The 24,422-nt window shown below is 41.6% G+C and overlaps 4 protein-coding genes and 1 long non-coding RNA gene across 11 annotated transcripts in view; 3 read left to right on the top strand and 2 right to left on the bottom strand.

The window, feature by feature from the left end:
• LOC113026583 (1-phosphatidylinositol 4,5-bisphosphate phosphodiesterase zeta-1-like) overlaps positions 1-1,035 on the top strand; it is a 20,631-nt gene extending 19,596 nt beyond the window's left edge. For both annotated transcript variants that reach the window (XM_026175518.2, XM_026175519.2), the window contains exons 11-12: positions 118-267; positions 456-1,035. In XM_026175518.2, coding sequence (XP_026031303.1) covers positions 118-267; positions 456-538 — 233 coding nt within the window. In that variant the 3' untranslated portion in view covers positions 539-1,035. The remainder of the gene's footprint in view (positions 1-117; positions 268-455) is intronic.
• On the bottom strand, positions 686-15,320 carry pik3c2g (phosphatidylinositol-4-phosphate 3-kinase catalytic subunit type 2 gamma). Its single transcript, XM_026175517.2, has 33 exons — positions 15,215-15,320; positions 14,240-14,768; positions 14,048-14,127; positions 13,639-13,790; positions 12,820-12,934; positions 12,597-12,708; positions 12,118-12,188; positions 11,891-11,954; positions 11,657-11,782; positions 11,461-11,491; positions 10,479-10,662; positions 10,227-10,349; positions 9,936-10,064; positions 9,294-9,408; positions 9,067-9,200; positions 8,730-8,918; positions 8,260-8,353; positions 8,005-8,099; positions 7,231-7,411; positions 6,984-7,091; positions 6,788-6,880; positions 6,510-6,639; positions 6,281-6,417; positions 6,024-6,193; positions 5,774-5,930; positions 5,569-5,678; positions 5,295-5,463; positions 4,688-4,806; positions 4,472-4,568; positions 4,315-4,378; positions 4,102-4,181; positions 2,975-3,100; positions 686-2,200 (listed from the first exon to the last, which is right to left on the bottom strand). The coding sequence occupies exons 2-33, from the start codon at positions 14,675-14,677 to the stop codon at positions 2,048-2,050; spliced, it is 4,146 nt and encodes a 1,381-aa protein (XP_026031302.1). The 5' UTR covers positions 14,678-14,768; positions 15,215-15,320; the 3' UTR covers positions 686-2,047.
• A 368-nt stretch (positions 15,321-15,688) lies between these two features.
• Positions 15,689-18,225, top strand: LOC113027457 (uncharacterized). Of its 2 annotated transcripts, none has more exons than XM_026177067.2 (5): positions 15,689-15,822; positions 15,947-16,207; positions 16,306-16,331; positions 16,412-16,520; positions 17,897-18,225. In XM_026177067.2, the coding sequence occupies exons 2-5, from the start codon at positions 16,073-16,075 to the stop codon at positions 17,948-17,950; spliced, it is 324 nt and encodes a 107-aa protein (XP_026032852.2). In that variant the 5' UTR covers positions 15,689-15,822; positions 15,947-16,072; the 3' UTR covers positions 17,951-18,225. The 2 variants fall into 2 exon arrangements, with proteins under 2 accessions (XP_026032852.2, XP_026032854.2); XM_026177069.2 differs by having other exon boundaries at positions 15,690-15,822; positions 16,009-16,207.
• A 745-nt stretch (positions 18,226-18,970) lies between these two features.
• On the top strand, positions 18,971-22,184 carry LOC113026581 (uncharacterized). Its single transcript, XR_003272940.2, has 2 exons — positions 18,971-21,270; positions 21,477-22,184. It is a non-coding gene; the product is annotated as an uncharacterized LOC113026581 (long non-coding RNA).
• Positions 22,185-22,589: 405 nt separating this feature from the next.
• The window catches only part of reln (reelin), a 99,953-nt gene continuing 98,120 nt past the window's right edge, over positions 22,590-24,422 (bottom strand). For 3 of the 5 annotated variants that reach the window (XM_026175516.2, XM_026175514.2, XM_026175515.2), the window contains one exon: positions 22,590-24,047. In XM_026175516.2, coding sequence (XP_026031301.2) covers positions 23,951-24,047 — 97 coding nt within the window. In that variant the 3' untranslated portion in view covers positions 22,590-23,950. The remainder of the gene's footprint in view (positions 24,048-24,422) is intronic. The other 2 variants (XM_080304650.1, XM_026175511.2) reach the window with 1 other exon arrangement.

A 24,422-nucleotide genomic window follows, 5' to 3' on the forward strand; every position in this document is an offset into this window, starting at 1 on the left:
CAGTTGACGTCTTTCACATAGAGGTAGCGGTGTGATCCAGTGTTTGATCCAAAAATGTTAATTAGCACCTCAAAGAAACATTAACTGACTCTAATGAAGTTGTTAATTCTGTTCTAGCTCTGAGTCCTCGCTGGGATACTGACATGTCCTTCACGATTCGCTTGCCTGAACTGTGCCTCGTTCGCTTCTGTGTCAGAGATCAGACCGGCATTCTCAGCAGTGAGTTTGTAGGCCAGTACACCCTGCCCTTCAAGAGTCTGAAGAAAGGTGAGCCAGCAAGTGCTGGAAGGTAGAGGGTTGTAGGGCAGTCAGATGAAGGGCTAAATTACATCAGGTGACAATGTGGGGCATCATTGTATTTCCCCTAAATTTCCAGTGGTTTATCTGTGCTTCGGTTGAGTTTTTATGGAAATGATCCTGTATGACCATACGTACTGTTCTTTTCAAACCTCCAGGCTACAGGTGGGTGCCTCTCCAATCCAAAGACGGCTTCAGCCTGGATCCAGCCTCCCTATTCGTCTATATCTCGCATTCCTAAAAAACACATCTCCGTATCAGACTCTCTCACACGGCGACACAGGCACACATGCACACCTTGCCAGCAGATAGAGAAGCGTGGCTGATGTGGGAGCAGCAGCGGCAGCAACAATGAAAATATATAAATAAATCAAAAAGAACCATTTCCTCAGATATAAATACCACTTTTATTGTCAGAAAATAGAAGTGCATTTATTTTTCCCCACTGCCTGCAACTGAATGCTGCAGAAGAAAAGACCAGAAGGCTCCAGTGAGTCTGAAAACACACATAATAGTTCTCTCCTTGCATCTCTAAAGTAATAGAGACATTCCTAGAGTAATGATTTTAGAGGAGTAGATTGATCTCTTTTCTTTTTTATGTGGTAAACTTGATTGCACATGCTGTATAAGGGTCTTGCACATCCACAACATTTTTTGTGGGGGAAGGAGGTATTTATCGTTAATGATTAGAAAAACAATATATCAGGCCTGAAACGGATGTGTAGCGCCAGGATAAACTAATACTCCACGAGCACAGCTTTTAAAGAGTACCATCTTACAGCCCTACTTCCCTGTTAGAGACCCTTCAGGGAATAATATAAATAAGATTCACAGAGGTATACATAATTTAACCAGATCCAGTTCAGGGAAGTCTATTTCTATCCTCTTTCGCCACTAAATCACTATGAATGAGGCAGAGGAAAGTATGGGTCAGCAGGCCTGTCAAGAGAAAGGACAGCATTAAGATAACACGAAGACCTGGTTGTGCCTTGAAAGTGTGCGCGTCTTATTTTTCTTTCTTTTTTTTGTCATCATGTGATTGTCTGCCTTTGCGTGCACACGTGCTAAATCGGTGTTCAAATGCTCCTGATGGATAAGTCAAAAGGCTGGTGAGGGGGCGAGTGTTAACTCAGCCCCACGGGCCAAAAAGGCAGAGTTGTCATCCTGCTCACACGCTCTCCCTCACCCCCTCACGCCTCCAGTACCACTGGTCAAGGACAGTGCAGCTGACGCAGCCTGAGGGGACAAACACACTCAGGTAACAAACCGGCGGTGCTGCATCACCTCCTCTTTAATCTGTCGCGTCCACAGCCTCGGCAACGTACACGTTTACAAGGTCTGCTTTTTGCTCTCAGTAAAAACAAAGTCAAGTGCAAACGAAAGTGCCACAGTGATTAAAAAATACGTTTTCTTCATCCATCACCAAAGTAACATTAGAAAAACTAGTGAACAAAAGGCCTTCATTCGATAAAAATTTAGAAATAATAAATTCAGTGTCACACAGTAAACAGTCCGCTGTGTTCTTTCAGTCTGTTTTGTAACTTTATCCACACACTCCCATCTGGCAGTGTTTTCAAGTCTGGAATGGGATTAAGTTGCATCTGATAAATAGGTATAACTGGCATGCAGTTTTGTATACAGTGCATTCTTCCTCTTCTCAGGCATCTCCCTCTCAAATCCATGAATGTGGTCCCTCACTTGATGTGGTTGCACCCCCTGCTGGCAGTAAGCCTGCAGTGCAGCTCTGAGGTCAGATAGCAGAGTTTCCGAGAGGGAACCAGAGCTCCTGATTGAGCAACTTTTCGTCCAGTTTTATGTTAGTTGCAGCCACAAAAGCCTTCTTGCTCTTTACTACCACTTCCAGGACTATCCCATTCAGCTGTGTGACCGAAGTGTACTCCACCTGTGAGTAGGAAGGAGACACTTTAGTTACCTAGCTTAAGATGTGGTTTTATAATTCTAAATAAGAGTTTATAAGAGGCTATAAATTTGTGGGAATATGATGGTTAGTGGGTCAAAGATCATGTTGTAAATCAGACTGCAGCAGCACAGAAGGAACTCTCATTATAATGAAATATATAAACACATTCATACATTTAGTTATAAGTCAGAGTGAGAACAATTTATCTGAAGAAGTATTCAAAACACAAAGCAAAAGAAAAACAAACTTTTTTTTTCATCACAATTAACTGTACATGTGACAGCTAATGCATGATGACAAAATCCAGCTCAAGGGTTCAAGGATGCATCATCATATTAGGTGAAATTTGTGATTGTGGCTGTACTGCACAATTTCTTTTTTGTTGTTTTTTTAAACTAAGCACTTCAGTTTAGAAGTTTAAGTGAAAACAAATTACCCATGTGAAAGGCACGCAGACTAAAAGTATTAAGTACTATTAGCTGATTTTCCACTTGACGCTACTCAGTCGATCACATTTTTGGATTGCCTCAGATAGCTTGGAACCCCAGCCATATAGATATTAAAAAAAGCACCTGGTGCCACGTACTACCACCTAATGGAAAACCCAAAAACTTAGTGGAGCTGAGCCAAGCCAAGCCACTATGTACTAGTGGAAAAAGATTATAAATGTACAAGCTACCCTGTAATACAGCTAAGTACCAAGAGATGTCTTGACTGTGTCTAATCATGGATAGAGAGGAGGAATGATGGCACTACCAGTTCATTGAAGATGGGGTTGACATTATTGCGGACAATCTTTGTCTTCCTCTTGGAGCGCCTCCGAGGGTCTGGCCTCAGGTATGTGATAACATAGGCATCAGGGTTAGAACCGTTCGGGTGCTTCTGTTGAGGAGAGGCGAATGAACAGGAAGTCAGAGGAGAATGAGCACGTGCCACAAGTACACTCAGTCACATGATAGCAACTAATGCATTTTTGCAAACTGCTGAAGATTAAACTGAGCTTCAGAATGGGGACGAAAGGTGATTTAAGAGACTTTGAATGTGGGGTGGTTCTTGGTGCCTGATGGTAAATGACCTGGTTCTTATAAAGCACTTTTCTACTCTACCTCAAAACTCAAAGAACTTGCCTCATTCATACAAGCACTTTGTTTTATGGCTATCTAGCATTTACACTAGTTGTTTTCCGATGAATGGACCGGAAGGTTGGTGATTCGATCCACCATCCATCCAATTAGTAGATGACCGATTCTATCTCCCGAGCCACAGACAATCACTCAATCCAGACAGGAGTGTTTCAGAAACTGCTGATCTGCTTTTTCACCATGTCCTTCTCTATGGTTTATAGGGAAGGTTCCAAAAAGATAAAGAATCTAGTAAGCAGCAGTTCTTAGGACACAAATACCTGGTTGGTATAAGAGGAGAATAACCTCTGGTAGTTCATGATGGTGTAATGGACACGATCGAAGTAAGGATCCTACAGCTTAACACACTGTGACACAAAACTTAAATGATCTCAAACATTTTTCTTGAACGTGACAATGAGTTCACTGTACTCAAATGGCCTTCACAGGCGCCAGATCTCAGTGCAGTCGAGCACTTTCGGGATGAGAGATTCACAACATGAAAGTGGATCTGTGTGACACTATCATGTCAACAGGACCAAAATGTCTGAGGATTATTTCCAGCACCTTGTTGAATCTATGTCATGAAGAATTAAGGAATTCTGAAGGCAAGACGGTCCAACCTCATACTAGTATGACTAAGTTAATGAGGTGAACCTGATGTAGTATCCAGTGAGTATATATCTGATATAGAACCCTAACTATACATCCTTTACTCTTGCTAAATGCTGCGGGACAGTAATAAGAATAAATGAAACTCACAATGTTCTTCAGGTGTTTTATCATTACAGAGAGCTTGTAGTTGACGTAAGTAATGTAAAGCTGGACCTGAGGCTGCTCTTCTGCAACAGATAATCACACAAGTGCAATTAGATCACAGCAAAGGAATTTCTTATAAATAAACTAATATCACACTTTTCTCAATATACCACGCAATCAACGCTCACATTCACATATTTTTTCCATTGTTCTTACCTGCACATTTTGGACCTCGGTTATGTCCTGGACCATCCAGAAACAAGCTGCAGACAAATTCATTCTGCGGGTGGCAAATTGAGATACTTTTCAAGTTCAGCTCTAATGGGGAAAACAGCTAATCACAAAGGACTACTAAAGCAGGGAAGAAACTCACTCCTTTGCAAGGTCCTTCAAAAAGCTCTTTTAGGTATTTATTCAGCAGAGACATCTTCCTGCCTGGCGTGAATGACATCTGGTACCAGCTCGGAAACCTTGGAAGCAAAGGAGTGGAAGCGAAGTCATGCATCTAATTATGTAATTACTATGAGAACGAGCTGTGCAACAAAATATAATACATGAGAGCAGGATTTATGTTAATTTATTCACTCACTGTGGTAGTGTTGATTCAATAAAGTGTTTCTGCAGCTCCCTATGGATCAGCTCAAACTGTCCAAATGTTTTCTCACTGGTCAGAAACCCATCGTCAATGGTTATCCTTAGGTCATAGAGCTGCAAATCAAACACAACCAATTATTACATTAGATAGAGACTACAGGAACTGTGTTAAAAGCTTCCAGGGAGATTGTTTTAGTAGCTTAAATCACTGCTCATATGCAAACTCCTTTATTTTCACTGCATTTTTGCAAACACCTGAATCCTTGATCCTTGCTGTTATTTCTACTATAGACTGAATGTGACTAGAAGAAGAAGCACTTGACATCAGGACAGCTCTTCGGATCAAAGAGTAGTAAATGCTTACAAATACTCCTCACCCAACCCTTGGGAAAGACTTTATAAGCACAAGACTGCCTTCTGACAAGCTGTAAGTGACAGCAAACAATCAAAAAAAAAAAGTGTGAATTCGCTGTCACTTCCAAGTGTTTTATTGCCTCCTCCAGCTATTTGGGCCTAATAAACAGCCCTTTAGTGCATCAGGTAAAATCTATTTTATAATGGTTTGTTTTGTTACTGAGGCCAAAGTGCAGTTGCAGGCTTACCACATCTTTTCCCTTGGCAGAGTATCCCAAAATGACAGCTTCCTGAATGTTACTAGCAGGAGCAGGAGCACTCTCCCGGGGCAGGGTGCCCTTTGTCTTGGGTTGAGCAATGTTGTGTGCCAGGAAGTTAAACTTGACTGCAACACAGTCCATACTCTCCTTGATCTTCCTACCACAGGTGTAACACAAACAGCAGAAATTAAATGCAAGTTTGTTTATTTGCGGAAGGATTATATGTATTCTTAGGAAGACGTTGCCACACACGTCACATTACTTTGTAAAGAAGGAGGTGGCCTCCAGATCAGTATCGTGAGGTCTGAGGTTGTTCTGGACGTACTGCAAGTCATTAGAGTCCTTCAGTTCTGGCATTCCTGCATGTAGCATCTGGAAATATACACAATGGGTAGAAACCTGTTTTACGGGATGTTTTCCGTTCTCAGACAGAGTTAAAAAGGGACTGTAATGTTATTTAGTCTTACAAGCTCCAACAAGCTGAGTATGAGTGCAGAACGCTGTCTGATTATGTTGTAAGCCTCACAGCAGAGCTCCACGAAGCGATGCAAGCGTTGAGGCTTCTGCCCTCCACCAGTGATGAAGTGGTGCATCTCAGATGTAAAGATGAAGGGAGACCGGTCCCTATTATTGAGCAGGAAAATGTTTTTTGTTGCTCATACATAACAGCACTCTGTCCTTTTTCAAAATGCTGCTTTGCTTGACTTGCTGACTTGCCTTTTAACACCTCCAAACATCTGTGCATTGCCCATTATCTTCCCGAAGTCAATGTGGAACATGTGCCCACTTTTTTTCAGCATGATATTGTCATTGTGGCGGTCGCAGATGCCCAGGATGAAGGTAGCAACGCACCACCCGGCACACGAGTGCAGGAAGTTCATCACAGCCTGCATATAAACAGAAAGTGTTATGCACGAGAAAGATGGAGCAGTGACAGTGCATCGTTAAGAAAAGGCTTTTCAGATGGTCTTAACCTTCTCGTAGTCTTCCTTAGTTCTGTTAAACATGTGAAACCATTTCTCCAGAGTGTCCTCTCGGAGGCTTCCACCCAGACCCCACTCTTTATGAATCTTTGCCAGGGTCACTGCCTCTGGTATCACTTCCACCAGACCTGACAAGCATAAAATAACAAGCTTTGGAAAAACACAAATTCCCAGACTATTTATGGACGTTCAAAAGCACAAACAAATCTATCATACTGACCCCGAGCTTGGCCTGTAGAAATACACTTGTAGGTGATCATTTGTAGATCGAGTCCCTCTTGGAGCCACACTCTGTCCATCGCGCGGACAATCTGAAGTACCAGCATGTCCTGACGCAGGTCATCTCCTGTCTAAACAACACGTTTAACTGAGATTTCCTTAGAGTGTCCTCTAATATTCAGAGCTATGTAATAGCAGTTTTGAAACAGATTTAATTTCCCTGGAAGACAACAAGCAAAAACACAGTGTGGATCGATCCAACTGCATATCATTACTCACCTTGCAGATAACATTGTAGTTCTTGGCCAGAGGGTCAATGCAGATAAATGGGATCCCCAGAGGAGCAGCAAATGAGCTGTGGACCTTACAGGCCTGGAAGTAACACATCAAAGAGTAAACACCTGAAATAAAACGTTGCTGTGTGTTTGCATTAAAAAAAAAAACTGATATATGATGTGGTGGGTAACAATCTTACTTCTAGCTTCACTCCATTCACACAGACAGCAGGATCTAGTGGTAGGCAACAGCTGATCCCATCCTTAAAGAAGTCTTCAATTCTCCACCCTGTTTTTTTCAAAGTACTCTGCAGACAAAAGAGCAAAGCGGGAGAAAAAACACAAAAGAAAACAAAAAATTAAATGCATTTCTTGTACATCGACAGACACGATGATTACAAGGATTATAAGCCAGGAAGTGAATGCACCAATGAGTTAATTACGGACCTTACGACGAGCCTTGTCAGTACTGCGAATGCCACTAGCCACCTGTACGAGCACGGCCATCAGCTTGGTTTCGCGCTGCAGCTCCTCCCTCAGTGCTTGGCCGCAGCACTGCAGCAGGGCAGCGTGAATTTTACTGAACCAGCTCTGGTAGTGTTGGTCATTGCGGGCATCCTCCAGCAGCCTGACATTATATTCTAGCATAAGTTGTAAAGCTTTGCATGCATGATGTTGTCACTTACTGCCTAAAAGCATCATAGAGGTTGAACCTAAACACAGTGAGTCTAGAACTAAAAGAAATAAGGTCGACTGATAAGTGAAGCATCTTAACTGTGTGTGAAAGCCAGTGAAGATTTGCTTTGTTAACACACACTAGAATACAAAGGCAGTTTCCTAAATTTCACCTCTTTTAGCGTGCACAAAATGTACTTCTTTATATATTTCTGTGATCATATTCAATGATATCAGCTCTAAAAATAGCAGCTGCATTTTTATACCAGCTGGTATCTTTAGATCTCTTATTGGGAGGCCCATTATGCAGTGGGCGGTGCACAGTGTCAAGAGAGAAGAGTTAGCGGGAAATCCTGCAGTTCCTCGTATGTTATGGAAAAACTAGTTTAAGTCATGTCACACAACCCTTTACAGTAAGAAAGACATAGCTTCTAAAGACAGAAGTCTTTCAGCTTTTTTCATGTTAATATGGCAATAAACATTTTCACCTGAATTAAATGCCAGTAGTTTTAGTATTATTCCTCATCAGTTTAGTGTCTGACTCACCAGAAGAGCTGCTGAGCGATGCGTATGTTCCTAAGTGATCTCTCCAACAGCAGCATTACCAGGGGTCCATCCAATTTCCACTCATTCTTCAGTGCCTGCAGGAAATGATCACTCATCAATCACACATCAAACTACTGAGCGTGCAAAGTGTGCCACCAGTTGTCCAATTTATCATCTGAAAAATTTAACTACTTCAACATCATATTTTTTTTGAGATCTCCTTTGAAAGGTTTGAATGTGTGTTAGTTTGCTCACCTGGACCAGCTGTGGTAAATACACCTCCAGATCCCCATCTGGTATCTGCTCAAAGTACTGAACGGCTGTCTGTCGTACAGTCTGATCATGAAAGCTGGAAGTGAGATCAGTGGGAAAGGGTTCAGATCATTTTTGTTTTAAATGAATGAAACATTAACCAGATATCCATCAGTTTCTATTACAAAAGTTCTTTAGTGTTTATTGTCTTGAATTATGCGCTGTGCTTCATTTATGATGATAATGTAGGTGGCCAGGAATATTAAGAAGATTAAAGAAATGATATTCCAGATCCAGGACGATCAGTGTTAGGCTAAAGGAAGCCAGAACCAAAGACTACGCTGACCTTGTTTTAGGGTACCCAGTTATTACCTTGTGTTAGTTGAACTGATAACTACTTTCATATGTTGTATAAATTTTTTGGTCAGCTTTTCTAAGTGACAGCACTTTATTTTTGCATGTAAACGCTGTACCTGTCGCTAAGCAGGAAAAGGGCTTCCTCAGGTAGATAGATAGCCCAGTTCTCCAGTATGGTATAGATTTCTGTCAGGTTTTCAGGATACCAGTGGGAAACTCCGCCCAGCAGCAGGTGGAGGAACGTACTTTGTTTGTCGCTGCTGTGACGTTTCGTCCACAGGAACGCTTTCTCATTCTCTGTAAGACTGGTGAAAGAAAAATTATTTTAGGAATGTGTTGCTTGACAACAAAACCCTGGAAGCAATCTTGAAGAATTACTGAGAACTCGTAGTCCAAGGTATTTCTGACTAGTCCTGTTCTCAAATGACTCAGGAATTAAGTCATTCTACTCACAAGCAGAGACAATGCTTCTTTGAAACCTCCAGCATTTTCTTTTGCAGTTCCTCACAAGCCTGTGTGAACAATATTGACCCAGGGAGTGCAATGGGCCTCTTATACTCCCACTCAACCTGGTCTTGAAACTGAAGCTGAGGGAAAAGGTAGGAAGATAAAGAGTCAAGGAATGTGGTGTCGTTTTGCTTTTTGATCAACAGAGGGCAGAGCTGTCCAGTATTACTTACGTGCATTATCACCCCAGTGGCTTGTCTGTGGCTGTCAAAGAGGGCAGCGGACGGAGGAAAAGACAGCTCAGCCAAAGTAGACATACAGAGCAAGACGGTGCCTGTTACGAGAGTCCTGCACACAGAGAGAGAGAATACACTTATTGCAACAGAACTACACTGAGCTTGTAAAAACACAACCCGCCTTTAAACACATGCAATGCAAAGCAATTTGAAAACTGTTCTTGCACAGTGACATGTTTCCATCTGTTGTTTTGAGTCTTTAAAGTATTAAAAGAATGAAGCACTTTCATTTTAATGCGTGAAAACAAACACAGAGATAGTGGAACTGGGGTTTCCTCAGTTAACACCAATACATGATTTAATTCACAGTTGCATATACTCGCCAGTCACTTTATTAGGAACACCTGTCCAACTCCTCATCACTGCAAATATCTCATCAGCCAATTAGGTTTAGATTTTTACAGCTAAAATAGCGCTGTTCTGCTTGAGGTTTCTTCCTGTTAAAAGGGAGTTTTTCCTACCCACTGTCTCCAAGTGCTCGTAAAGTCCAATGAGTGTGCATATGAATTTTAAACCAATCCAAATAGACCCAAAAACTTTATAGGTGCTATAGAGATGTAAGCTTTAATGACAACTTACCTATCGCTGTAAAGAGGTAGTACAGCCCACGATAAAAGCTCAGCAGTTTTGCCTTTCTTGGAGCCCTTGAGGCGAAAAGTGAGCATGGACTCATAGGGAAGCTGATTTATTGAAACAGGGAATACTATCCTAAAAACAAAGAACATATAGGTTATATATTATTCATTTACACGCGTTGTTTGTCTTGCAATTATTTTACATTATCGTACTTTAGACCGGTTGTAAATGAAGAAAGAGGAAGTTGGACGTGACAAAATAAAATTTATACTTATGGCACTATCTAAATCTTACATGCGGTTACACTGGATTGTGTTTCCGTGTGACAAGGCAGTGCTGATATTTTCACAAACTCCACTGTCGCAGAGCTTCCTTCCGACGTACGTCAGCTCACACGAAATAGAGAACGACTCGTAACTAAAAGAAGAGGAACAATAAAGAATCCAGTGAATATCAACGGTGTGGTTAACATTCATGCTTGAGCGCGTGAATTGAGTTTGTGCATGCATATATAAATATATAAAAATACAATAACCACACACGTACATGTCTACCCAGATGGGCTGTAGTTTGTAGAGAGCAGCAACTTTGAGCTGGAGGATGTCGCGGTTGTGGTCTACGTCACAGATTTGCAAGCTGCTCGTTACCTTCGGGGCACTGAAGTCTGACTGGAAGTTTTCAAAAAACACCTGCAGCAGCTTTTGCAGCGCCTCGTGGAGAATGAGCATGGCTGGAGCACAGATAATAAACATCACTTAAGAGAGTCCAACTTTTTAGTAGAACCTTTACAGCAAAATTTGATAGCTGAAACATTTAATAATGATCGTCATTGCTTTATGTAGATGTATCAATAACAGGTGTAGTATACCAGAATTGTAGTTTGCTCTCTTTTTCCTTTGGCATTGATAAAATGCAAAACATGGCACTGAAGCAGTGTTAGTAAAGAGTAGTGTACATATAGCACCATGTTTGTGCGCCAGAGGCAAAACTGATATGTCTGACAGTGGTCTTCCAAAAATTGTAAATATTTAAATAACAAATATGTTTTTCAAGTTTTTGAGCATATTGAGCATGTTGTTACAAAACTAAAAATTCATAACCATGTAGGTTGGTGGGCAAGTTTGTGTTGGGAGCTCGGTTTCATATCACACTTCTTTCTTCACTCTGATCCAATCATCTTCTTGTCTGTCACATATAGTAAAAGCTATTTCCTGCTCTTTAAAACTCTGCTATTTTATCATTCTGCCTTTAACACCATTATTTCCAGGATCTTTTACCCACTACATGCCTCATCCTGTCTGTTATACAGACACTTCTACTATTGACACTAATCTGCTCTCTTTTTTTTGATTGGAGTCCAGTCACCAACGCTTCAATGAGTAAATAACTTTCAAATAGATTCTCCTTATGGAAATAAACCTGACGCCCAAAATAATCTAAAAAACTTCTTTGCTGTCCAGCAACAACAAAAAGTTTACAGTAAATATACACCACACACAACCACACACGTACCAGTATAGATACTCACCATCTGCACACTCACTTATCTCTTCATGACTCTGCAACACAAAAAATGAAACATCTGTCATTTCTAATGTGAACAGGCATTTTTTGCAGGTTTTTAAAGGTACAAGAAAAACGATGAGATTGAGGCAAATTTTGCAGGTTAGTGTGATACTAACTTCTATTTATACTGATGGTTCTGTTTCTGTGATATAACCTACCAGAGGTCTTGGGTTAATCCTGTTGAGGTTGCCAATGGCATCCTCCAGTTCTTGGCACGTGACACCACACAGAAGGTTGCTGATGGTCCGAGCACGGCTCACAATAACACCAATATTCACCCCAGACTGCAGACCATAATAAGACGAGACACAAATGAGGAGAAATATTGGACAACCATGTATTGAGAAAGAAAATCCACTAGCTGCTTTTATTTATTTATTTATTTTACTGACCTTATTACTGAAGAGCTCTTTTGCCTCTCTACAGTAGGTGTTGAGCACACTCTGAAGACTCAGCCTGAGAGGGGAGGAAAAAGTGTAAACAAAGTGGCAGTAAAACCAGCTCTCTTCATGTTTTCTGCAAACAGACACCATCTGACTGTCTCGCCATCAAATAGCTGTCATTGTTAATGAAACTACTCCTCAAAGCTGGTGGTATGCAGTGCTGCTGGTTGTCTTACTTGCTGGTGTTGAAGACGAAAGCAGAAGCAAGGAACCGGAACAGCTGGCATGCAGTGTTGTCATCCACAGCCTTAAAGGGGGCGACACAGATCGCAATGTTGGATTTTTATGGTTATGGTGTCGCTCATATGTGGACAACTTCCATAAATAATATCCAATATGTAGCTTATATAAAACATTTAACGAATTACACGACAGTGAACATGCATATTTTGTCTTTTATGCATTTAAATCTAAGCGCACATCGGGTTCACCTTTATTCTGTTTACGTCTTCACGCTAAATGCCACCAGTCATGGCGTCATGTTTACACAGAGCAAAGTCAAGAGCTCAGGGTGGAGATTTTTACAGCTACAATAGTTCTCACGATAACAAACCGGCCAGGGAACGGGAAGAGTTGTACATTGTTTCAAGACTTGGGACGAAGCGAAAGGATCCTTTCTGTAAGAGGAAATGGAAAAGGACCTTGAGCCACTCACATCTCTGGCCAGTCCACGTTTGATGCTGTTGATGTTTACCAGTCGGACGGGGACTTCTAGATTAAGCTTGTAGTAGATCTGAATTGTCTCGTGCATGCCGAGCAGCTCTTCACTAAAGGCAGACCAAAAAAAAGAGTGCATGGGGCGCATTACACCACATTAAACGATGCAGGTTTAAGAGGACGTCATGAGCTTTTGCAGTAAAATCTAGCAATAAACTTACTTCTGGAGAACCTCCTCGGAGTCGCACAGTTTTAATACGCAATGCTCAGATTGGTCAGGAGGGATGTCTAGAAGCTGGGAGATGTCCTCGATCAGACTCTTCACTGTCCTGTTCACTGGATAAAAGATTAGACTTCAGAGACACCACACATGCCAACATATGAAGAAACTTATGAAGCATTTATAGATATTACCTACAAATGACCCTGTTCAGCACAGTTTCCTGGGTTGCGAGGTTGGGTAATAGCTGCTTACTTGACTGCTGATAAGTCTGTTAACACTTTATGCCAATTTTACCACTTATTTATTTTTTTAAGTTAGAAATATCAATAATGCATAATTTCTAAAACAGACTACGAGTAACAAGCAACATTTTATGATCATTTTTCCTGTTTTAAATTCATTTAACTGCCACAGAAACCAAAAGACGGAGGAAGAAACAAATGTTGTTAAGTTGTCTGCAGATACTTAAGGACAGACAAAAAGCAAGAAAATTGATTTGTGGTTAAACTTTGCAACAGAAAATATTATTACATTTGTGTTAGACCTCATTTTCAGTAAAGACCTCAGAAAGATGCTTAGCCCACGTTTCTGCCCAAATACCATGTGTGATGGCTGCACTGTCATCTCAGAGTCAGTGCATGATGACAGAAGAAGCTTTGCAGTGAATTCAGTGATGGGTTTTAAACATTTGAATGTACAAATTGCACTATTGTAGCCACTTTTAAAGGATTTCTCTCTCTCCAGTATTTTGTGACATTGGATGGGAGCTGCTGCTAGCTAACAGAAGCAAGTGAACTGGTATATATACAAATGTTACCTGAGGTGGGAATGGGGATCTGGTTTTGGTCCCACACCACACTGATAGTCACCTCGACCTGCTGCAGCAGAGCACGGTTGATGTCCAGCAGTCGACCGCATACCAAACCGGAGTTGTAAAGACTTTCTGTGTGCTTGTATTTTGACATTAAGCTGCCAGAGACAGTGAAGAAAAACAGGTTGCAAAATTCCAAATGAAAGTATGATTGCGATTAGAAACCAACTGGAACTACAGAGGAGCCGTCCAGTAGCAAAACAATTGACAGTAAATACACAGCATATAAGATTTAAAGTCCAGTGACTAATTTTGTTTGCCTGATTTCTGTCATAGTAAAGGAGAATATTGTAAACAAAAGCATTTTATAGTCATTTCATTTCCACACAAGTTGTTTTTATGGTCATTTTCATACCTGGCAGTTGCAGCAGAAAACGAAACCATTGTCTTGGTGCTGCCCTCCGGAGTGTCTATGAGTGTGATGGCCCATATATCCTGATGAGGAAAAGAATACAAGAGACACTCTTCAGTCTTCTCTCTGTATTTTGGGTTTCGATCTTGAACATTAAGGAGCTTTTTGTCTACAATGAGTATTGGAGATGCTCACTTGGTTGCATACGGTCTTGGAGCGAGTCAGTCTTTGAAGAGGCTCGCTGAAATCACAAGAAACCTGCTTTTTGAGTCCCGGCCTGGGAGGAGGAGGAGGAGGAGGAAGTCGAAGGACCTTTTCTCCTCTCAAACATTCACTGGGAAGCCTACATCTTTGTAGATTAGGAGATCTTGGGGGTACTGGGGGGCGACCAATGGTGCTCTGCTGGTTGGTATTTCCAGGACCTCCGATCTCAAAATTCCAGATATCATTTCCAGGTTTAGGCTGGGTTAAAGTGGGGGATTCTGGGATGTCGTACAAATTAGGCCCATCATTTTGTGATAGGTCATCAATGCTCTCATACAGGTGTATTGCTTCTAGATCGTCCCTCAAAGGCATGGGGAGATCGGTGTCGCTCGCATCTTCTCTGTGGAGTGTTTCAGCTGAGCTTTCCATTGCATTTTATTCATGTAAACAAGTTTTTCTGGATGCTGGTGTTTCACACTCCGCACGGCCTTCATTCACAGCATGGCAGAACAGAAAAAACCTATGTGGTGGTATTATTAATAATGACAAGTTAGGATACTTGATGACTTACATTAGAAAATGCGAATTGTTGAAGGTAGGGCGGGTTTTATGAGCAGAGTCTAACTGAATCTGAAGGTTCAGGCTGGTGTAATTATTAACAAGCTTTCAAATCTTAACAGGAAATCCAACAGAGCACACCAATAAGCCCACAACAATGCCTTGTTATATATCAGTGACACCACAAATAACACATTATGACTTAAATTCTATTTTTAGACAGTATAAAGCTGAACAGCAGGGATTTTTGAATTTAAATCAAACTCAAATCTAGCCTGGTACTTTTTCATATCACGTAGTGTTTTCCCTTCATGTCACAGAAGGTCCTCTATAGTAAAATGTTAAGAGTAGCTGTGAATAACAAGATTTATCTTTTGCAAATTCACGGGTATATTTTTGTGAGCTTACCGTAAAAGCTCTGATGTCCGGAGTGTATCCTGTTCAAGGTGAAAGCTTGAATGAAGCCAAGCCCAGCCAGTTAGACCTGTAAGAAATCTGGAAAGGTTTGCTAGCTCCTCCCACTGTTCCTCCTCTTCCCTCTCCCGCGTCACAAAGTTGCCCTCTGCTGGACAAAACTGTGTATTACATATGTGTGCGTGTGCTGTTGTTGTACAGGTGAACTAATTCCAGTTAGTTCTTAGTCTTACATTAAAATTTGAAAACACAAAACAATCTTGACTTTTCATTGTATGTTTCAAATGCTGATTAGATTTAATTTGCGTGTGTGTTTTTCACGAGTTAACCAATGGAAAACCATATGTGACATTAATTTTCAAAGCAGCATCACTTCTGACTTTACTGTATGTGTGTCAAAATGTTTTAAACGTGATCATAAACATGGATAAACACGTCTGTCCAGTTCAACTAACACACTGGAATACACTGAATACACTCCTCATGGAGGAATGCTATTGAGCAAGTTGAGATACGCGATCACTGTGTTTCAGTGGGTCACAAAGACTTGAAAGGAGCGAGAACGACATGCATGTTCAGGTAGTCCCCAGGTAGCACATAAGGTAAGAATACATTTAAGAAAGAAAAACGCACATATGTTAAAATGCGTCGCTGTAGTATCCTTTAATCAGCCGCCTTTTCAGTTCAGTTTGAGGCACGTAAATATTTACTGTACTGTACATACAGATTTGCTGGATCTTACATGCCACGGCGACATTTGTTTTTGCGTCTTTCTGTGGGAATGAAAGCAGAGGCACGGCACTGAATGTGTCACACAGGTGCGCAGCACAGACGGCTGCTATAAAAAGGACGATGGGGCAGGAAGAAATGCATCCGAACCACACAACTCCCCATATTTCACCAGTACCCAGCAAACCTGTATTTCCTGGTTACTATTCACTCATCCCTTTGGTTGTGCTCATACTGATTGGATGTATAGTGGCAGTGGTAAAAATGTTTATTTACTTCTGCACAATTCACTTTCAAAATGATGTCTTACACATCTATTATAATTGCACTTCTGTTTGGCTTGTGCTTCTCTTTAGGTTGTTTATATCAGAAGAAAAATGAGGTAACTCCTGAAGTTGAAGCATCATCTTGAGCTCGGTTTGGGCTCTTTTATGTTCAGGTTTCTCTTTCTCTTTTTTTCAGATTGGATGATTTGCGGCATAGGTTGATTCCTTTGTACAGCTACGACCCTGCAGAGGAACAGGAAGACTGGGGTGATGCTGGCAGGGAGGATGAGGATGCGGAGCTCAATGTAGGCTCATTCTTCTAGTAGATTCAGATGAGTTAGAACGAGACTTTATATGTTTGTTTTGATTTTCATTTATGTACTGTCACCATTAAGAATCTTTGAGTTCAGTATTAAAGCTTCTGTTTCCAATTGGCAGCCACCCAAAAGAAAGTTGACAAAGTATGGGACAAAAGAGCTCAAGTAGATTGAGTCCAATAAACTCGACTGGTTGTTATGTAGCACTTTTCTGCTCTACTTGAGGACTCAAACCACTTTATACTACAAACCTCATTCATTAAAACAGCATTTTTTTCTATGCGGATGTGCTTTCTAACATTCACACTCTAATAAACGCATCAGAAGGAACTTAAGGATCTTTCTTAAGGAGTCTTTTAAGGACAATGGAACACCCAGTGATTTGAACCACAAACCTACACACTGGTAGACAACCCACACTATCTCCAGAACCACAGGCACCCTAAACTGGGTGGAAATAGATAGCCACAGAATGAAAGGGACACCATTAATACAAATACAATATTTCCATCTATCTAAGTACTTATGATGGCATGTTGGAGATTTAGAAACATGCCCAAGCGCTCCTTGGCATGCAGGGATTGAACCACCAACCTCCTGATTAGTAGATAACATTCACTACAAATACAGGGCCTTTTAAAACTACACCTGTCCATGTTAATTGGTAAATTTCTATAATCAGTCACATACAACAGCTCTTGTATCATTTGTTACCATGTTAGCATCTTGCTAACAATTTGAACTGTAAGTTATTCTTCAGCTGTACTTTTTCTGCAGCTAGCGGCGTCTGTCATTTATTGTCTACTGATTTGCTTTGACTGGTTAATACTTCTATTTGAATCTGTTTGAACTGTGCATGTGCTCCCTTTCTCATTCTTGGGCTAACTATTTCTGCCCATTACTTTTGTGTGGGCTGTGATCCATGAGGTAGCATGGGTTGTCTACCAGTTCCAAGGTTGGTGGGTTAAATCCTTAGCTGCTCCAGTATCTTCCAAAGAATCCATGGGAAAGATACTGAACTGCAAAGTCCTCCTGATGTACTCATTTGAGTGTGAACATTAGATAGAAAATGCGTAAGCGTAGGGAAACAATTACTATTGTGGATGAGGCTTATAGTATAAAGTTCTTTAAGTGTTTAAGCAGAGTAGAAAAGTGCTATATAAGAACCAACTAAATTTGATTCGTACTTTAAAATGTCACCTTCAGTACCCCTGTGTATGATTCACTGAAGTACATCACCAGTCACATAAGTTTTAACACTTCGATTACATATTTTCAACTTCACACTCGTACCCTCATTTCCTGTCATACACGTGGGTGGTAGTGACCATTTCAGCTTATGTAGAATTTGATTTTCTTCACAGGAACCTTTGTACAAGAAGGCACAGCTCACCATTTCCTCTGGCTACGCAACATGATCACAAATTTCAGAAGAAACTCATTTAGGCAAATAAATCTTTATTTGCTGTACATGCTGCACAGCAGCAGCTTGTTGCCTGGATTCAAAGTGTATATAGAGGTTGTGGTTGAAACGTGACTTAAAGCAAACACCAGATGGCAATGTAACACTGCCTTTTTTCTTTCTTTTTACCTCAGCTGAAATTATTTTTTTAATAGGCTGCACAGAGTTTTATTTTAAAGGACAAAGCAAATGTTCTTCCTTTGCAATAAACTGGAAGTTTTAAGTTTGAAAGGTGTTTGTGTGAATTCGTGTGTTTCTTCTTTCACATGTGTGCGCAATGACATTTTAAAGACACACCTGTTTCTGATTAGCAATCAGAAGCTGGCGTTTTAAGGTTGCTTGAGTGGACACGTTCTCACGTTTGGTGGGATTTTACAGACAAAGATGGGATCGCAAAGAAAGACCAGGTGAACAGCACATGCATGCAAATAACTAAGAACCATAAATGCCTTTAATTGAAATATTATTTCAGTATGTATTGTTTTGGTGTGAATTCACATTAGTCTGGGTATCCATCTGTTTAGTCCATGCTGCTTCTTGATCTCCATCCTGCTGGTCTCAGCTGCGATCCTCCCAGCACTGGCTCTAGATAGCCTGCTGTGCTACTACTGTCCTCTGCAGCAGAAAAGCAAGCCCTGCCCCCAAACCACCAGCCAGTGTATGCCCGACCAGCGCTGCGCCATCTCCACAGGCAACTATGGCTTCTTCCACATCTTGTCTTCTCAGGGCTGTGTGGACAGTAAACTCTGTGGCTCCCATAAAGTCATCTCTTACCAGGGAGTCAAATACAATGTCAGCTACACATGCTGCTGTAAAAATCAGTGTAACATCCCGCCCAAATCTGACAGCAATCTGAAGAAGCTACTGGATTTGATTGCATTAAAGGTTGATCATGTCGGGAACACAGATGGTCTTAAGGAAGAGCCTTTGGATTCATGTCCAAATAACGCAAGAACAACAATACCTGTCACTGATGCATAGGTACCTGTATTGTTGAAGACTGGGGAGAGTCCTGTTAGCCACTGGCACTTAAATCTTCAGAAGATGAAAGGCATTCAGTCAAATGTCTAAATCTCAGTCATAACTTTAAAAAAAGTTTGTATATATTTTTAAAAAAAAAGTATGATGTATTGTGTGACTTGTATTTATGCGCCAGAGAGATGGACTTGTCAACCATCTTTCTGTAATCCCTATTTCCATATACATGTGTTTAAAAAATAAAAGCGCTGGCATGATCAAGCTTCTGTTGGTGTAGCTGCTCTGTGTGAATTTAACAAGCAGGTATAATCGAAGGTGTGGCCTGTACAGCTGGAGTCAGTGATGAGATTGGAGTTCAGCAGGAGAAGCTCTGAAATGTTTTGGCTGGACTTAAAATCTCTTAAATGAGGTGAGACTGTGCGAATAAGTCTGGTGAGGAACTTTGTCGCATGGAGTCACACAAACCACCTGCAACTCAACACCTCAAAGACTAAGGAACTGGTTGTGGACTTCGGGAGGTCCAGAGAAGGTCCACTGCCGGTTCAGATAGAGGGGGAGGAGGTGGAGGTGGTCAACAAGTACAAGTACCTCGGGCTGTGGGTGGACAATAAACTGGACTGGTCATTCAACACAGAGCACCTGTATAAAAAAGCCCAAAGCCGACTGTACTTCCTCAGGAGGCTGAGGTCTTTTAACATCTGCAGGAAGCTCCTGAGGATGTTTTACCAGTCGGTGGTTGCTGGAGTACTTTTCTATGCTGTGGTGTGCTGGGGGAGCAGCACAGCAAAGGAGGACTCATCCAGGCTGGAGAAACTGATCAGGAGGGCTGGCTCTGTGGTCAGCATGAAGCTGGACACTCTGGTGACAGTGGCAGAGAAAAGGACATTAAAGAAACTGATGGACATTATGAACAATGCTGGGCATCCTCTGCACACGGCCATAAACAATCAGAAGAGTCTGTTCAGTGACAGGTTGCTTCTCCCAAAGACAAGAACTAACAGACTTAAAAACTCCTTTGTCCCACACGTCATCAGACTGTTTAACTCCTCTCTGGAGGGGAGAGGGAGGGGAAACAGGAGGACAAAGGAGGGGGGAACAACTAAGCTGTAGTGCCTCTTCACCTCACTGTACAATACTTTTGTTAATAGTCAATGGTGCAATAGACCTCAATACTTGAAATGTGCAATTCACTTGTATTTTTATTTTTTATTCCTATTTATTCTATTTATCCCCTTTGTATATTTTATTTATATTTGTCTCTGTATTTGTGTGTGTGTATATGTTACTCTGTAACTTCTGTCGGTGCTGTGCTTTTGGAAAGCGAATTTCCCAGAGGAACCCACCCGAGGGATTAATAAAGTTTTATCTTATCTTATCTTAAGCTTCACGCTAAAATTGTTCCTGCATTTTATCGTCAATGCTGGAAGTAGTCTGAATGTGATTATCAGAGGAAATCCTTCACACCAATACAAGAAATGGTGAAATTTCATACTTACTGCACAGCTGTACAAGTTGACCGGTTTTAAAGATGATAGCTGTGAAGATGTTGTTCATCTGTTTAATATAATGGATTTAAATGGCACTCACTTTGTTTCATGAATGAAAATAATAGCACAGAAAAATTCAGCAGCAATGTTTCTTTCCAGTAATTACGACCCATTATGACATTTTATCTGTGAGCTATTTAACGTGGTAAATATAGTATCTAAATTCAGCCTTTACCAAACAATAGAAACTTGCAGCTAACTAACATGTAAATTCGGCTAAGGGGCCAGTGACTTATGAATCCTGTCACTTTCACTTTTCAGCCTCTTACCAGGTGCTTCACTCTGCACAGCATTACAGTTTGTTGGGAAAAAATGGCTTCTATGAAACTGTGGAAAGATGTTGGTACTGAGGTTTTCAATTTGTTTTTCGGTTGGTTTTTTTGGGTTTGTTTTTTTTTTAGCACTTTGAGTATCAGAGTACCAGTTTTTCATCAGTCCACTTATTTACTGCAGGTGGTGCTGGAGCTCATCCCAGGCGGGTGGGGGGTGTACACCCTGAACAGGCCACCAGTCTGTTGCAGGGTTAACACAGAGAGATGGATAACCACACATTCTCACATTCACACACCTGCAGCCAATTTGCAGTCACCTGTTAACCTAATGAGCTTGTCCTTGAGCTGTGTGAGGAAGCTAGAGTGCCTGGAGAAAGTTCACTGTGTTGACCAGAGTCACTCTGGAGACAAGTGTCGTTTAGTCCAGTTATATTTAGGGGAAGGAGACATTTCTGCAGCTGAGAGACTTCCACTAACTGGTTGGTTTGCATAAAATAAATCTAATTTTTGAATGGCTTTGCAACCCAGACAGAAAAATGCAGTTGATTTATTGATTTAGTGAAATAACTATTTAAAATCTCTTTTTACCAGTGGCCTTTCGGTGTAGATTGCAAAAACTAAACCACTGTGGCACTAAGTATGTGTTTTACCCAAAGTTTAACAGATGCTTCTCTTTTCTTTGCAGCCTGAGCATGTTGAAGCTCCTGCATATCACTGGTTTGTGGCTTCACTTCCTCCTTCCCTCTGTGCTCTGTGACAACTTGCTTTGCTTCTACAGCCCCATGCTGGAGAAAGACAAGACACCCGAATTTGTTGTGACAGAGTGCCCTCCCAGTAAGGTGTGCTTTATGGCAGATGGCCGCTACGGCAACCACAGCGTCCTGTCAGCCAGGGGTTGCATGGCAAAAAAAGACTGCAGCCAGAAGCAAAAAGTCCACTTCAAGGGGACAACCTACACCGTGAGCTACAGCTGCTGTGATCAGCCGCACTGTAACTCGTGCCTGAACATCGCACTGGAACCCCTCTGTCTCACTTTAGCACTTGTAACAGTGTGGGTGATGGTCGGTGATGGTTTGTGAATACAGACATTTTGATGAACATGCTCAGAGGACTTGCTGCAGCCTGAGCCTGGAGTAAGGCTGAAGGTCTGCAGTGATGTGGTGAACACCCAGTCTGAAGACACTGAGGTGTGCACTCTGGTGAAAGAGAGATTTTTATCATAAATGTCTTATTAAATTTGGCTACATATCCAAGACATACACCACCTCTTGCCCATCATCATCAGCCAGGTTCCAGCCCACTACAATGGTTGGATCAATGGCTTATTTTCTTTAAACAGGTGCTTTGTTTTTATAGGTCTCTGAATAAATAAATAGTTGAATAAATTATCAAATTTGATTCCTTTTGAATGTTTCCCACACTCTTCTGTCACATACAAAGTCACACAGATATGGGGCAAGGATGGTTATGTTCTGTATTTTTCTTATTGTCATAATTTTACAGAAAATCAAAACAATTAACTGCTTCCTGCTCTCACGTGTCAGTTTCCAGGGATTTCTTTATCCCATTGAGTTCTATCACTGAATTAAGTAAACATTTAGGAGCCGCTCACTGGCTTGCATCTTTCTTTACTACTGATATGTGCACAATAGATAATTTAGATTCAGCCATACATGGCTTTAAATCTTTGTTGGGATCTGAGAGTGAGAGACACAAATGGGCAAAGGAGAGAAAGTCTAAAGCAAATAAAGTCCAGGCTTATTTTGCAGGAATGAAAGAGAGCAGCTGAAGCAATGTGTACAGTATGAGGTTTGGACAGTTCTTTATTTCCCTTTATAAGGCTGCTGGGTCTCCCCATAGTGGATATACATATATATACAGGAGATTGCTATACTGAAGTTACACTGAGGGCAGAGGGTCCATATTACACAGACTTCAAAAAACAACACTAATAGAGCCTCACCTCCAGGTATCAGAAATCAGCAGAGAGAGGATGGGGTGGGGGGGAAACAGCACAAGAGAAGAGGGAAGTGAAGGGAGAGGGGAGATGATGCAGTCCGAGAGCCTGACTCGACTGCCTAATAACTTAACACTAGAAAAAACATACAGATTTCACGCACAGTGCATCTTAAATAGGTCACGTGAAGAACCATTTACCATAAATATCTGTATTTTTCGGGAACCAACATATATAAAAAAATGATTAAAAAAAACAAAAACAATTGCTGTTCAGTCTTTATTTTTCTTTTTTCTCTCTCCATATTTTCTCCTTTCCGTCGTCTGCAAATCGTTCTTTTGCTTCTTCTTCGTGTGGAGCCGGGGCTTTTCTCGCCCCGCCCCGATGTGGATAAACGAGGAAAAGGAAACAGAACCCAGCACAAACCGACCCTCCCCACCCCGCCCCCTTAAAAGCATATGAATTAGTATAAAACGAACGAACAAATGAACAGAACACCACAGTCAACTCATCACAAAAAAGAACCCACAGACACACAGAACAGCAAGAACACAGTACTTTTTTTTTTCCTTTTTCTTTTCCTTTTTTCTTTTTTTTCTTTTCTTCTTAGGGCTTGATCACCATCACTCCTCCTAATGGTCAGCATCATCATTGCAGTCGTTCTTTCCGGGTGTACTTGTTGGCAGCGGTGGAGCGGTCCTCCCACCCGGTGGCTCAGTGGAACTGGGAGGCTGCTCTCCAATCGGCTGGTCAGTTCAGCAGTGATATATTATCTCTCAATTTCACAGTGTGGCAGGAAAAGAAGGGAGAAGGTGAAGAAGGGGTAGAGGGAGGGGGCTGGGACCCAGAGGGAAGGGTAGAGCAGGTGGGAATGGGAATCGGAGGAACCACAGCAACAATTACAAAACAACTAGAAATTCCGACCATCCCATGGGAACAAGTAAACAAAACAGCCTCTTCACTCCTTCCTTCTGAGTTTCAATCCAGCCGACCCATGGGTTTGGGAAGGCCTTGATTGGCTGGAGCGTAAACTGATTGGATGTTCCGTGTTTGTGGCAGAGGGGTCGGTAAAGATGGGCGAGGGAACTCTAAGGCTGACTGGAATCCACTGGATGGGTCTCAACAGGATGAGAATAAGGATGGTGTGTGGCAGGTCGATGTGTGGTTGGCACGTCAGAGGATGAAATCCCTACTCGCTGGGTTCAAGCACGGCGCTGCAGTGCCCGCCTCTTGCGGCTGTAGTAGTGACGCATGCCGGTCTGTCTGGCAAAGTTCATCATGTAGTTCTGTTTACGTGTGCTGCAGGGATACAAAGACAGTAAAAAAAAAAAAAAAACACAGAGGGAGGGAAAGAGGAGGGGGTGTGAACGTTAGCGACAGAGTAAAGAGCTGCTGCAAAAATCACACATTCCCATGCACGCACTTGAAACCATGCACTCACACGCACAAATGGCCGAATGCAGCTTCCGCACTCTCTCACATCCGGAGTCATGCTGGCTATTTTTTTTTTAAGTCACGTTTCAACCACAACCTCAAACACTCAACGCTTGCATGGATCCCACAGCTCAGAGAATGGGTGGCGCTACTCGATTTCATTACACTCTGCACAAATGAGAGGCAGCTAGATGGTGAATATGGCACTACAATTAGCTACATGTATCCATCGACTAGACC

The sequence above is a fragment of the Astatotilapia calliptera genome, chromosome 7 (genome assembly GCF_964374335.1).
Source record: "Astatotilapia calliptera chromosome 7, fAstCal68.1, whole genome shotgun sequence".
In the NCBI taxonomy this organism is placed as follows: domain Eukaryota; kingdom Metazoa; phylum Chordata; class Actinopteri; order Cichliformes; family Cichlidae; genus Astatotilapia; species Astatotilapia calliptera.

Coding starts and splice junctions, on each gene's coding strand:
- pik3c2g (XM_026175517.2), bottom strand. CDS start 14,677: ATGGAAAGCTCAGCTGAAACACTCCACAGAGAAGATGCGAGCGACACC. Junction 14,128..14,239: donor CCAAGACCGTATGCAACCAA/GTGAGCATCTCC, acceptor TTTCCTCATCAG/GATATATGGGCCATCACACT. Junction 11,955..12,117: donor TTCGTCTTCAACACCAGCAA/GTAAGACAACCA, acceptor CTCCCCTCTCAG/GCTGAGTCTTCAGAGTGTGC.
- LOC113027457 (XM_026177067.2), top strand. CDS start 16,073: ATGGGGCAGGAAGAAATGCATCCGAACCACACAACTCCCCATATTTCA. Junction 16,208..16,305: donor TTGGATGTATAGTGGCAGTG/GTAAAAATGTTT, acceptor GCTTCTCTTTAG/GTTGTTTATATCAGAAGAAA. Junction 16,332..16,411: donor TATATCAGAAGAAAAATGAG/GTAACTCCTGAA, acceptor TCTTTTTTTCAG/ATTGGATGATTTGCGGCATA.